We start from the raw sequence: 14,089 nt of genomic DNA, 5'->3' as shown, positions 1-14,089 counted from the left end.
AAAACCTGAGAGATTCCTTTACAGGAAGTGGCCTGTCTGACCATTTCTTGAACTTCTTTTCCATCTCTATCATTTACTAAGGATCTCTGCTCTAACGTGACACTTCCCACGTCGTCCATAGGCGCTCAGAGCCCGGAAAAAAACAGAATGTCGTCATTCCAGCCCCAGGCTGAAACACATTATCGCCTTTCTCAAGTGGCCGATCAAGGGACACTGGGCTTATGCGCGTGACCCCGACCGCCCCCGCCTTTGTGATTTTTTTCCTCTGTTTGCCGAAAAGGAGATTCCCTGTCGGAATATTATCGCTTTTCTACGAGAAAAATGGCGTAAAAATTGATTTTAAACAGCGGTTGACATGCTTCGAAGTACGGTAATGGAATATTTAGAATTTTATTGTCACGAATTGCGCCATGCGCGCGACACTTCTTTACCATTTCGGATAGTGTCTGGAACGCACGAACAAAACGCCGCTATTCGGATATAACGATGGATTATTTTGGACCAAACCAACATTTGTTATTGAAGTAGACGTCCTGGGAGTGCATTCTGACGAAGACAACAAAAGGTAATCAAACTTTTATAATAGTAAATATGATTATGGTGAGTGCTAAACTTGCCGGGTGTCTAAATAGCGAGCCCGTGATGCCTGGGCTATGTACTTAGAATATTGCAAAATGTGCTTTCACCAAAAAGCTATTTTAAAATCGGACATAGAGAAGTAATGTATCTATAATTCTTAAAATAATTGTTATGCTTTTTGTGAACGTTTATCGTGAGTAATTTAGTAAAATGTTAGCGAATTCCCCGGAAGTTTGCTAGTTCTGAACGTCACATGCTAATGTAAAAAGCTGGTTTTTGATATAAATATGAACTTGATTGAACAAAACATGCATGTATTGTATAACATAATGTCCTAGGGTTGTCATCTGATGAAGATCATCAAAGGTGAGTGCTGCATTTAGCTGTCTTCTGGGTTTTGGTGACATTATATGCTGGCTTGAAAAATGGGTGTCTGATTATTTCTGGCTTGGTACTCTGCTGACATAATCTAATGTTTTGCTTTCGTTGTAAAGCCTTTTTGAAATCGGACAGTGTGGTTAGATTAACGAGAGTCTTGTCTTTAAATAGCTGTAAAATAGTCATATGTTTGAGAAATTGAAGTAATAGGATTTTTAAGATTTTGAAAATCGCCAGCGTCCCACCTTGCCCATAGAGGTTAATCACCACATCCTCATCGGCAGACTCAGTAGCCTTGGTTTCTCAAACGATTGCGTCGCCTGGTTCACCAACTACTTCTCTGACAGAGTTCAGTGTGTCAAATCGGAGGGCCTACTGTCTGGACCTCTGGCAGTCTCTATGGGGGTACCACAGGGTTCAATTCTTGGGCCAACTCTTTTCTCTGTATACATAAATGATGTCGCTCTTGCTGCTGGTGAATCTCTGATCCACCTCTACGCAGACGACACCATTCTGTACACTTCTGGCCCTTCTTTGGACACTGTGTTAACAACCCTCCAGACGAGCTTCAATGCCATTCAACTCTCCTTCCGTGGTCTCCAACTGCTCCTAAACGCAAGTAAAACTAAATGCATGCTCTTCAACCGATCGCTGCCTGCACCTGCCCGCCTGTCCAGCATCACTTCTCTGGACGGTTCTAACTTAGAATTTGTGGACAACTACAAATACCTAGGTGTCTGGTTAGACTGTAAACTCTCCTTCCAGACTCACATCAATCATCTCCAAGCCAAAGTGAAATCTCGAATTGGCTTCCTATTTCGCAACAAAGCATCCTTCACTCATGCTGCCAAACATACCCTCGTAAAACTGACCATCCTACCAATCCTCGACTTCGGCGATGTCATTTACAAAATAGCTTCTAATACCCTACTCAACAAGCTGGATGCAGTCTATCACAGTGCCATCCGTTTTGTCACCAAAGCCCCATATACTACCCACCACTGCGACCTGTACGCTCTCGTTGGCTGGCCTTCGCTTCATAATCGTCGCCAAACACATTGGCTCCAGGTCATCTACAAGACCCTGCTAGGTAAAGTCCCCCCTTATCTCCTCTCACTGGTCACCATAGCAGCACCCACCTGTAGCACGCGCTCCAGCAGGTTTATCTCTCTGGTCACCCCTAAAGCCAACTCCTCCTTTGGTCGTCTCTCCTTCCAGTTCTCTGCTGCCAATGACTGGAACGAACTACAAAAATCTCTGAAACTGGAAACACTTATCTCCCTCACTAGCTTTAAGCACCAGCTGTCAGAGCAGCTCACAGATCACTGCACCTGTACATAGCCCATCCATAATTTAGCCCAAACTACTACCTCTTCCCCTACTGTATTTATTTATTTTATTTATTTTGCTCCTTTGCACCATATTATTTATATTTTATCTCTGAACTTTCTTCAAACTACAAATCTACCATTCCGGTGTTTTTCTTGCTATACTTTATTTACTTTGCCACCATGGCATTTTTTTTGCCTTTACCTCCCTTATCTCACATCATTTGCTCACATTGTATATAGTCTTATTTATTTTTTTCTACTGCATCATTGATTGTATGTTGTTTTACTCCATGTGTAACTCTGTGTTTTTGTATGTTGTCGAACTGCTTTGCTTTATCTTGGCCAGGTCGCAATTGTAAATGAGAACTTGTTCTCAACTTGCCTACCTGGTTAAATAAAGGTGAAATAAAAAAAAAAGGCCTTTTCCTCTCACAGTGAAATTGCCTTACGCCGTTCAATGTGAGGAGCGTTGCGATAAAGATCGTGTTTATGGAACATTCTGTCATCAGGTCCGTGAGGCGTGTGTGAGTGCACGTGGACACACACACACGCATGTGGACACACACTCTCTCTCTCTTTGCTGCCAGAATTATAGAAGCTGTCACCAGTGGATTATAAACAGTAAGGGCCATATATCACTACAGCCATTGTTGCTAAATGTGGAAGAGTTGGGCTCCACAATGTTCTGCAGTGCTGGGAGGGTCTTGTGATTAGGTCCTGATTCATTACGACTGATAAAGCACTGTTTAACAAAAATAAACAGTCATCTCTATTTGGCCATTTCTAGCAGTACCTTTTCTAAGCCTACTTATGTCAAACATGCTGATTTAAGGTAGAAAACTCATTTGCGGCATTATTTAAGAGGGAACATAGCTCCAACAAATTCCAACAGCGGTGGTTTCTATCTATTAGATATCTATCTGAACCGAGGAGGTCTATCCACTGGCTGACAGTTACTTTTGAGATTTGATAGAGGAATCAGTGGTATGGTGAAAGTCAATGGTATTAGATGGGATAGTGTACTATTCACACACGCACACACACACACACACACACACACACACACACACACACACACACACACACACACACACACACACACACAAACCTTTGTTATCAACCTGTAGCTTTCTGTGTGCTGCTACAACAGATACATTTGAATTGAATGGCCAATAATTAATCTGAAAACGAATATTGCCTAATAACTACTGGAGCCGTATTGGTTATCGTCCTTGCCTACCCAGTACCTGCTGTGTTAAATACATACAGGCGTGTTACAGCACGTGTCCTTCTCAGAGCACAGATCTACGGTCTGTTATACAGCCCCCTCCTCTGGACAAACTGACGCAGTGCTACAACATTATTGAGGAGGAAAACAGTGTGTGGTGTGATGGCGGTGTGTGTGATGTGGTGGTGGCGTGTGGGTCGTGCGCTGTGTGTAGTGTGATGTGGTGGCGGTGTGTGGGTCGTGCGCTGTGTGATGTGATGGCGGTGTGTGTGATGTGGTGGTGGCGTGTGGGTCGTACGCTGGTGTGTGGTGGTGGGGCGGGGGCGGCACTGTGGGTGGTGGGTGGTGGTGGGGTCGTACGCTGTGTGTGGTGTGCGAGTCGTGTGTGTCTTTCCCTAACATGCGCTTACCTCCTCAATCATGGTGTCCATGGCGTCAGACAGCTCGGCTTCAGTGGAGTCACTGGCCACCATGTTCCGCAGTCTTAGACAGTATTCTCTCAGCTGGAAGACAGGGAACATTGGCATGACATACTACACAGCAAACTTTATTACCTCGTGACATTGTGGAGCATGTCGGGTAAGGGCTAGTTATCTGGGTCTTCTATAAGAAAACAGACGACACCAAAATAAAAAAGGGTGGCTTCTATGATCTGTCCGTGGTGTTCCACTGCGCTAAGTAGAGTGTATATGCTTGTACTGCCTTGTCTTGGTATGAAACAGGAGGACTAGGTTTTTGGTGTTGTACTTCTACACAAGACATCATTATGAATCGGAAATGTCGCAAAGATGTAAGTGAGTCGACCTACCTTGTGATTGAGGATGTCATTCATTCTCCGCGAGGCCTCGGAGCTGTGAGACTCTGGGAAGCATTTCTTTGGGATAACTCCGTACTTTTCTGATGATCGGGGAAAGGTAATAACATATGCCATTTAGCAGACACTTTTATCCAAAAGCAACTTACAGTTATGCCTGCCTACATTTTTCCTATGGGAGGCCCCAGTGGGAATCGAACCCACGACCCTGGCGTTGCAAGCGCCATGATCCACCAACTGAGCCACAGAGGACCATAACTTTAAGGCTTTGCCCGTGGCCTGTGGTCAAAAGTAATGCACTACGTAGGGAATAGGATGCTATTTGGGACGCACACAAACCTGACTCATTAAAACAGTGGAAGGCTAGTTACATATAATTGTCTAATTACAAGGAATTACACAGTAACTACTACATTAGTAACTCACCTGAAACAGAATCTAGACAGTTCCAGTATAATTTTGCTTATTTTCTGCAGTAAACGGCCACCGGTGAGTAGTTACAGTCTAGTTACCAAGGTAGTTACACTGTGAGTCCTAAATGGCACCCTATTCCCTACATATGACCCCTGGGCCAAGGTAGTACCTGATATAGGGAATAGGGTGCGATTCGTGACTCAGCCACGACATAATGACATAGCATTATGCAAACGAAGCAGCAACACTCCCCTGATCGGGTAATAACAGGTATGAACTGACCAATGAGGTTGACCAGCATATCCCACTGGCCGCCGTCGTTGGTGGGATTGGAGAGCAGGAACTGGACCAGTCTGCCGTCTACAGGCTCCTTCCTCTGGGCTGTCTCCACACAGGCCTGCAGGAAGTAGTAGCACCGCTCCACCTGAAGGGAGGATGGAGAGAGTGCAGAAAAGGGACATGATGGAGAGGAGACGAGAGAGACGGTGACGTCCAATCGGTACAACATTGTCCAGTGTACAGAGCGCCACACACAAAGGGGGTTTAAGGCAGACAATGAGTCTAATAGTACTAAAGATGCACACTGCCAAACACACCGCCAAACACACCAACGCTGTTCACACCCCACCGCTGAAATGTAACAACAAACGCATTGTATATTCTAGTGGCTGTTGCTAAAAGTTGCTCAAATGAATACATGTGATTTTAATAAGACGAACAAACGTGGTCTTACCTTGTCCCAGAAGAAGAGGTAGGACTGACTGAACTCAAACTCTTCGATGTTGAACTTTTTCATGAAGGGAAGGCGCATGACGTTGAGGCACGAGAAGATCCAACATCTCCCTGGAACCCACAATCAGCACAGATGACTATGGAACTGTGTATATGGAGCCGTGCTTCAATGGCAGCTTCCCAAATAACACTCTATCCCCTATTCATAGACACATAGCTAGACCTCCTTTCTCCCCTTTCTCCCCACTCCACAGTTGTGTCCCAAAATGGCACCCTATTCCCTATATAGTGCACTCCCCTACTGTATATAGTGCACCAGTAAGATTATCTGTCGCCATTGGCGTCAGTTAATGGGGATCCCAATAAATCAAATAAAAAATGTTGACTAGCGCCTATAGGGCTCTGGTCAAACGGAGTGCACCATGTAGGAATTAGACTGCCATTTGGCACGCAACCCCACCACATCTCTGCATCAGGTACGTAGGTCTATTTCGTTCACATGCAGTCTTTGTACATGGCCAAGACTCTGGAGTAGTTACAGATGCTGGGTGTCAAATATTTTGGCACCCTGGCGCAGAACACAAATGCTTAAAAAAAAAAAATTGAAATTGAAAAACATTTGTTTTCGTGTATTTGTTTGATTTACAGCTAAAATTGAGATTTTTCACTTCAATGGCCTAGACTAAACGATCTCCAGTGTTTTATTTTATTTAACCTTTATTTAACCAGGCAAGTCAGTTAAGAACAAATTCTTATTTACAATGACGGCCTAGGAACAGTGGGTTAACTGCCTTGTTCAGGGGCAGAACAACAGATGTTTACCTTGTGAGCTCGGGGATTTGATCCAGCAACCTTTCGGTTACTGGCCCAACACTCTAACCACTAGGCTACCTGGCCCCGGTGGCTACAGGGTAAAAAAATTGTCATACAACCAGTTTTATAAAAGAAAAAACAGAACATTCTGCTCCATTGCAATCCATTGTAAAGTGCAAGGGTGCCAATATATTTGACCGTATCTGTAGGTAAGTGTACCTGAGTTTTTCTGGTTGGTGATAGGCTTGCCCTCTGTGGGGATGGAGTGCTGGAATATGTGCACGGTGTCCTGGACCGTCTGCCTGTGCAGACACACCTCCAGCGGGTCGATGCACGTGGACACGTTCTGGGCCAACAGGTACCTGGGCTCCGCCCGCAAACGCTTCACAAAGGAGGCGATCTTCTCCTGACTCAAACCTGAGGAGGACAATAGAGAGGTCGTAATTTTTAAGGAAACAGGGAAAGTGTTAGCCTGGTAACTGGTCTGTTTATGCTCTCTTGCCAACTTCGTAATAGAATTAGCCTGCCAAACATTGTTTGGCGTGAGAAGGAGTTGGAATAAGCGCAGAAACAGATCTGAGGCCAGGCTAGGCCAGGGTTTATTAGAAATGGAAACAGTCTGGATGAAACAAAGTGGTAAAGAGGTGTAATATAAGGAGGATGTCATTGGTGTTTGCTCTGGCAAAGTGGCAATGGGTTCCGAATTGCAGCGGGACTAATAAAGTTGTACTGTATTGAATTGTCAACAAAGTGGCAAAGGGAGTATTCAAATAATGCCTTGCCCCGCCCTCGTCCACTCCCCACCGGACAATGTGGTACAAAACAGCAGGACATCAAGTTCGGTATCAAATTCAAATATGCCTGAGTTCACTAAAGTGTTCTCATCCTATTTTGACAGGAACAATCCATATACAGTATTCATACCCCTTGACTTATTCCACAATATTGTGTTAAAGTCTGAATTGAAAATGGATTGCAGAAATGTTTTTCCTCACCCATCTACACACAATACCTCATAATGACAAAGTGAAAACATGTTTTTAGAAATGTTTACTCACACCCCTGAGTCAATACTTTGCAGAAGCAATTACTTTGGCAGCAATTATAGTGTGAGTCTTTCTGGGTAAGTCTCTAAGAGCTTTCCAGACCTGAATTGTGCAACATTTGCCCATTATTGTTTTCAAAATACTTCAAGCTCTGTCAAATTAGTTGTTGATCATTGCTAGACAATCATCTTCAGGTCTTGTCATAACACTTTAAGTAGATTTAAGTCAAAACTGTAACTCGGCCACTCAAGAACATTCAATGTCTTCTAGGGCTGAACCGATTTAGTCGACTGAACGATAGGCTGTTGATCGACCGAGATTTCTTTAGTCGAGCAGTAGCAAAAAAAATAAAACATTTTAAAATCATGGTGTACAAGACACCTGTCTGATTGGCGCCTGTCTGAGTGGACTAATCCATTGTTGAGATCATGGGGGTGGCACAGTCTATCACTCTAAGACATGCTACTGAAATTGTATATGGTTATATTACGTAAGAACAATGGGGCAACACTAATATTTTTTTTTATTATTATTTTATAACAAATGTGCTTTCTACCGCGTTGGATAGCGGTCGCTGTCCATGGTTCTGAAACATCAGTGGGCTGTTGAATTGCCTCCTTTTGCTGGACCATGTTGCTATGTGCATAATAGCAAAGTTAATTAGCATATTGGTGTTGAGAACAATGGGCAGAGGCAGCAGCGGAGCTAGGAGACGAGAAAACAGCCCTTGCCTTGAGGAGAGAGGAAACCAACTTAATTAAGTATAAAATCAATAGCCTAACTGTTAAATGTGCCTGGCTTTATAAATTAACCATACATACAGTATATGGAAAAATACATGTTTTAAAATTTCGACCAATTGATTGGTTGAAAGAACAGATTTGGTTGACCAAGATTTTTTTTAAGTCAGAGACAGCCCTACTGTGTTCTTGGTAAGCAACTCCAGTGTAGATATTGCCCTTGTGTTTTAGGTTATTGTCCTGCTAAAAGTTAAATTAATCTCCCAGTGTCTGGTGGAAAGCAGACTGAACCAGGTTTTCCTTTAGAAATGTGTCTGTGCTATTCAGTTTCTTTTTTTATCCTGAAAATCTCACCACTTTTAATGATTACAAGCATACCCATAACATGTTGCATCCACTACTACGCTTGAAAATATGGATAGTTGTTGTGTCATTGCTTCCCACTCTGGTAGGCCTACATTATGATCAAATAGCCACAGTAGCCTGCATGACCACTGTTAAAACTGTAACTTAAAGCGGATACAGTCTTAGTGTTCACAGTAAACACGTGCCAGAAGTTGCACAGAATTTTCACAATGTTCAAGTTTGTGCTTAGCAGACCAAAATGTAGGGAACATTAGTGAAGGCCAGTGACACATTTCTTTCTTATATTTAATCAATTTTAAATTACGGTTGTAACACAATAAAATGTGGAAAAAGTCAAGGGGTGTGAATACTTTTTGAAGGCACTGTATATGTGAAACTAGAACTATCTGTAGTCGTAGTAGTACACTGATAAAATAATACTGCGGTGTCATTCCATCAAATACTGGACAGCAATTAAACACTGAGAAGAACATTGCTTAATCATGCATACTGCCTGACTCAAGCCCTATTGGTTCTGGACCGTCAGGCTATTTTCCATGACCGAAAGGTTCAAATACACTGGCCATTCCTGGGGTGTATTCATTAGTCCACACTGTAGTAAAGCGTAGCAAACATTTTGCAACAGAAAACATTTTGCAACAAAAATGAGTGTTCATTATAGGACAAATTGAGGTAGGTCCCGCCCTCTTTCAGCTGTTTGCTTCCATTTGGTTCAAAGTGAATACACCCCAGATGTACAGGGATAGACAAACCCACATGCCTCAATACTCCATCAATACCACATAAGTTGGAGAAATCATACATTATTTCCTACTGTCAGCTTGCTACAGTAAATGGATGATAGAGACCCTATTATGCTGATTTAATCAGTGTACAAAACCAAGAGGGGTGTGTCGCCATGTGTGGTCCCGTGTGGCTCAGTTGGTAGCGCATAGTGTTTGTAACGCCAGGGTTGTGGGTTCGTTTCCCACGGGGAACCAGTACGAAAAAGAATTTAAAAAATAAATAAATAAAAATGTATGAAATGTATGCATTCACTACTGTAAGTCACTCTGGATAAGAGCGTGTGCTAAATGACTGAAATGTAAATGTATACAAACGCAGGGATATGCGGAGAGCCCATACCAATGCAGCCTCCACAGAATGGAAAAGCATGAATGGGAATGACTGTCTGTGTCACTTTCGTTTTGTATGGAAAGGTGCCAAACTGGTGTCTAGAGTGACTTGCAACTTTACATATTCGTTGTTATATAGCTTTTATGACTGACTTAGCATCTTTCCTGGTCTTTGGGTGCAAGTCTTTCCGAGGTCAACAAGGTACCAAATCACATCACACCATAAATTCAAAGTCTATCACTATAAACCCGCTGTCATAGTGTCAAACATCCTTCCCTGTCTGGTAGCCTAATGTTTTATTGTGCCAGGGGAGGGCATATCCTGACAGCTTAACGTTAGCTAGCTACTTGAACAAATCAAAGTATTGGGTTCGTCGTGCACTGCCTGCTTGTTGACAAACACTGAATCGCACTTTGTCTCACTTTATTCCACTTTATTAAAGGGGCGGCAGGTAGCCTAGCGATTAAAAGTTGAATTAAGTTCGGTGGTTCGAATCCCGAGCCTGCAAAGTAAAAAAAAATGAACTGCCGTTGCCCTTAAGCAAGGCCGTTTACGCCTTAACAACAACTGCTCCCGGGCGCCGATAACGTGGACGTCGATTAAGGCAGTCACCCGCATCTATCTCATTCAGAGGGGTTGGGTTAAATCCCCTTAATGGAATAGCACTGGTTAATACTCACCTAAAAAGTTGGTTAAATAGCTAGCAAGTTGAGCTGCCTCCTATGTTAACTGACTGACTGGATAACTAACACTGTTAGCTGCCAAGCCGATACTTGACTAACATGACATAGTTAGCTAACGTTAGTTACTAGTAGTAACTAACGTTAGTTACTAGTAGTAACAATGCCATCAACTTTTCTGGCACTGATAGCTGGGAAGACGTTGGATGGCTGTGCTGATGTTGGTCGGTTACCGTTATCAAGCTAGCTAACATGATCTGTCATGTCATTATCAAAGTGAAAATATACATAAGGAAGCTGGCTGGTTAGCTATGCTATGTTTGCTAAGCTACGTTATCTAACTTAGCTAACCGGCTAGCTAATGGTCTATCTGAAAAGTGACATAAAGCTAGCTAGCCGGCTAACGTTAGCTAGCTTACTAGCATTAGCCGGGAACGCAAATTGAGCTCACATGCTGGCTATACAAGTGACAATGAATGAAATAAGACAAAGTAACACATGACATACCAGTCTCCATGTTTTCGAAGAGGGTTAGCAAGTGTTTCTAAATGTCTTTAAAAGTCACCGGCTCTTTGTTTATCTCATTCGCCGAAAGTCAGTCAGTGCGAGCAGAGTTCCGACCGGAAACAGGAAACATAATTGTTACAATGTAACAATAGACTTTGGGATGTTGAGTATCACAAACACACTTGGCATAACAGTTTCCTTTAACATGCCCCTTGGCATTTAAGAGTATGCCCGAGACTGGTGAGGACATTAGACCTCATATCAGAGTCGGTATAGTTGAAGCTCTATTCCAAGTTATTCAGATGAAATGTGACAATAATTGTGCAATGTGTGTATACCATTCTTATTATTACATAATAACACATTTTGCTGCTCTCATTTTACATTTTGAACTACCTTGCGGCTGGCCTGAATTGGTGGATAGAAGCAACAAGTAGATTTACTATACAATTTGGGCCATGCCATTACACAATCTTTATTTGAAAGAGGATTAAATGAGATTCAATGTACAGACACAATCAAAAACATACACATTCAACACACTTTTTTCTTGGTTTCCATGGAAATGTATTCTTTAGTAAATGTAATGCTAACTATTATTTTCTATCTAAGGAGTTAATAATTGTGCCCAGCCCACAGAGTTTGGTGTTCAGCCTGAGGAAGGATGTGATTTGTCTTTTGGAGTTAGAGAGAATTAGAGAGTGAGTGAGTGAGAGAGAGAGAGGAGAGAGAGAGAGAGAGAGAGAGAGAGAGAGAGAGAGAGAGAGAGAGAGAGGGAGAGAGATAGAGTGTGTGTGTGTGTGTGTGTGGTGTGTGTGTGTGTGTGTGTGTGTGTGTGTGTGTGTGTGTGTGTGTGTGTGTGTGTGTGTGTGTGTGTGTGTGTGCACTTCCTTCCTTATTTCCAACTCGACTGAGGCAGCTACTGGAAACCATTTCACAATTGTGGAGAGTACACTCCCAATAAGGTGGAAAAATGTAATGAGAAAGTGAGAGAACAATTGAAAAACTAAGAAGAACAATTTGTATACGCCTAGTAAAACACAATAGTTACTGCGCTAATAATGTTGGGTCCAGCTTCCTGAGGCACCAGGACATTGTGTTGGGGCTGCTCTATGGAACCCGTCCTACTATTCTATGGGGAAGAAAGAAATGTACAACTGTCTGTTTCTCTCATTGACCTGTCTATGCATTCTCCCGGGTAAGTCCAACGACTCTTGTTTAGGATTCCTGACAGTTGTGGTCATAACCTTGGTTTTTTAACCATATCTAGGATGACCAATAAATAACTGAAACAGCTATCTAGGATGTCACTCAAGATCAGAAAAGGAAGGACAATTAATCAAACAATCTTATATAAATGTATGTATCATCTACTTTCCTACAAAAGAGGTATCATGAGAAATATCTACTCTCAATGAACTCTCTCATTGCCATTGGGATATGAATTGATGTAGATGCTGCTCCTCTGTTGTCTAGTGAATTTTTTATATCATATTTATATGTTCACTTTTGTCAACTTTTGTTCCGTCAGGTTATGATTCAGAGGAATGTGTGACTTCTGTCTTTGCAAAGAGAAGTTCTGTTGACGTACCCAAGGGGGGCACTCTTTCCTTATCCTGTGTTGTTCAGCATTGTGGAGATGATGGCTGGACAGGGGGATGGGGGCTGTCAACAGAGGGACAGTTCCTTCTCTTTAGTCCCACTCCAAGGCATCATCTCTCCAAAGTCACACTGACAACCAATAGTACTCGTCTGCTCATGGACATCCTCAACGTCAACCAATCAGATCACGGACTGTACCAATGCCAGATCACCTGGGTTGAGGGATCCACCAGTGTTGGACATATGACATATGTGAACATCACTGCAGGTACATATGGTCCTTCTAGTCAACATTACCTCCGTGTTAATCAGTTTCATGCAAAGAATGTACAGTATGTATTGCTTTGTAAGATTTCCCCTCAAAATGAGAATCAATCACAGAAAATTCCCACTCGACATTCCCAGATGACAGGTAGACTGGTATGCATGTGCTCTGACTTCATTGATGTGCTGTACCTTTTCTGTGCAGCCATACCACCCACATCCGTGAGGAAGGTCTATTCCAGGGTGGCGGTGTATGTAAGTACCTGTTTGGTAATCACCCTGGTTTTGGGTCTGGCTTACCATATAAGATCAAAGGTCCCATCTCAGCCGCCACAAATAACACCGCCCAAGCCCCCACCACGCTCCCAAAGTGCACGCAAGGACACGCCTCGTAAGACATCATTTTCTTTATCGATACAATTTCAAAACATCTTGCTGCAGTGTCTTGACATGCATATTTCTACTACAGCATTGTACATGAACATGCGATCAATTTGTACAGTTGATTGTGTATACAGCTTATTTAAAGGCCAAGTCTAATGCTAATTTGTGAAGTGCCCAATTAGGTATGTATTAATTCTAGTTCTGACCCTGATATTTTCCTTCCAGTCACACCCAGGCCTAAACCAAATATAGAGGTGAGTATTATTTGAATAATGGCTTCTGAATGCCCTTTTCCTTAACCTTTTTCTAGAATGCTTCCTCAGGCTAACCTGAGTGTCTGTTTTTTTGCAGTTGGTCTATGCAGCTCTTTCAAAGGACTGCCTTGAACAGCGGATTCCTAATCCTCAACGAAAACCTTCACAGCTCACAGTCTACTCCTCTCCCCGCTTCTCCTGACTCACTGTTTAATGTGGGATGGACAATGTATGGCCAGTCAGACTTTTATATTGTAGAGACCTCAACCCAGCTCCTACCCACTGGGCACACACTAGTTGAATCAACATTGTTTCCACGTCATTTCCATGAAAGTACATTGAACCAACGTGGAATAAACGTTGAATTGACATCTGTGCCCAGTAGGTAGTGACCTCGTCAAATGGTTCGGATCTCTTGTCGTAAAGGCTAATGTGTTGAGTTGATAGTCGCTGGACCGAGGTTCGAGTCCAGTAGAACTGATGTTCCATACCAAAATATTGCCACTTTTAAGAAAAGTTGAGCAAATTGTATTAAATGTTGACCCCTCAAAACAATGTTCCATGTAAAGCAGACCTGGGTTCAGACACTATTTGAAATATTTCAAATACTTTGAGTGTTTACTCTAGCCTGCCTGGGGGGCCTGAGGGGTGAGATTTGCCGTTTTTGGACTATTCTATTGGTCCATTATGCCAGGCATGCTCAATCAAGCACATATACATTATTTAAGATGATTTCAAATAGTATTTGAACCCATGTCTAAAGCATGCTATCTCCCTTTTATAATAAACAGACAAAAACAATCAGATATGCCTCTGTTCCTTCCTGTGGGGTCACTGAATT

General features: G+C 42.7%; 2 protein-coding genes across 3 annotated transcripts in view; one reads left to right on the top strand and one right to left on the bottom strand.

Annotated features, from left to right (window-relative positions):
- The window catches only part of LOC106612652 (bleomycin hydrolase), a 29,463-nt gene extending 18,564 nt beyond the window's left edge, over positions 1-10,899 (bottom strand). The window contains exons 1-6 of one of the 2 annotated variants that reach the window (XM_014214026.3): positions 10,745-10,899; positions 6,509-6,706; positions 5,478-5,587; positions 5,027-5,168; positions 4,325-4,413; positions 3,927-4,019 (exon numbers count right to left, since the gene is read on the bottom strand). In XM_014214026.3, the coding sequence (XP_014069501.1) occupies positions 3,927-4,019; positions 4,325-4,413; positions 5,027-5,168; positions 5,478-5,587; positions 6,509-6,706; positions 10,745-10,754 (642 nt within the window). In that variant the 5' untranslated portion in view covers positions 10,755-10,899. The remainder of the gene's footprint in view (positions 1-3,926; positions 4,020-4,324; positions 4,414-5,026; positions 5,169-5,477; positions 5,588-6,508; positions 6,707-10,744) is intronic. The other variant, XM_014214025.3, reaches the window with a different exon arrangement.
- A 750-nt stretch (positions 10,900-11,649) lies between these two features.
- On the top strand, positions 11,650-14,052 carry LOC106612654 (uncharacterized). Its single transcript, XM_014214037.3, has 5 exons — positions 11,650-11,942; positions 12,276-12,614; positions 12,816-13,001; positions 13,220-13,248; positions 13,346-14,052. Exons 1-5 carry the CDS (start codon positions 11,879-11,881, stop codon positions 13,448-13,450), a joined length of 723 nt encoding a protein of 240 aa, XP_014069512.3. The 5' UTR covers positions 11,650-11,878; the 3' UTR covers positions 13,451-14,052.
- The last annotated feature ends 37 nt before the right edge of the window (positions 14,053-14,089 follow it).

Source organism: Salmo salar, chromosome 09 (genome assembly GCF_965601325.2).
Source record: "Salmo salar chromosome 09, fSalSal1, whole genome shotgun sequence".
NCBI lineage: Eukaryota > Metazoa > Chordata > Actinopteri > Salmoniformes > Salmonidae > Salmo > Salmo salar.
The sequence above is the reverse complement of the archived record's forward strand: the minus strand, read 5'-3'. Positions and strand labels throughout refer to the sequence as shown.

Coding starts and splice junctions, on each gene's coding strand:
- LOC106612654 (XM_014214037.3), top strand. CDS start 11,879: ATGGGGAAGAAAGAAATGTACAACTGTCTGTTTCTCTCATTGACCTGT. Junction 12,615..12,815: donor ATATGTGAACATCACTGCAG/GTACATATGGTC, acceptor TTTTCTGTGCAG/CCATACCACCCACATCCGTG. Junction 13,249..13,345: donor GGCCTAAACCAAATATAGAG/GTGAGTATTATT, acceptor GTTTTTTTGCAG/TTGGTCTATGCAGCTCTTTC.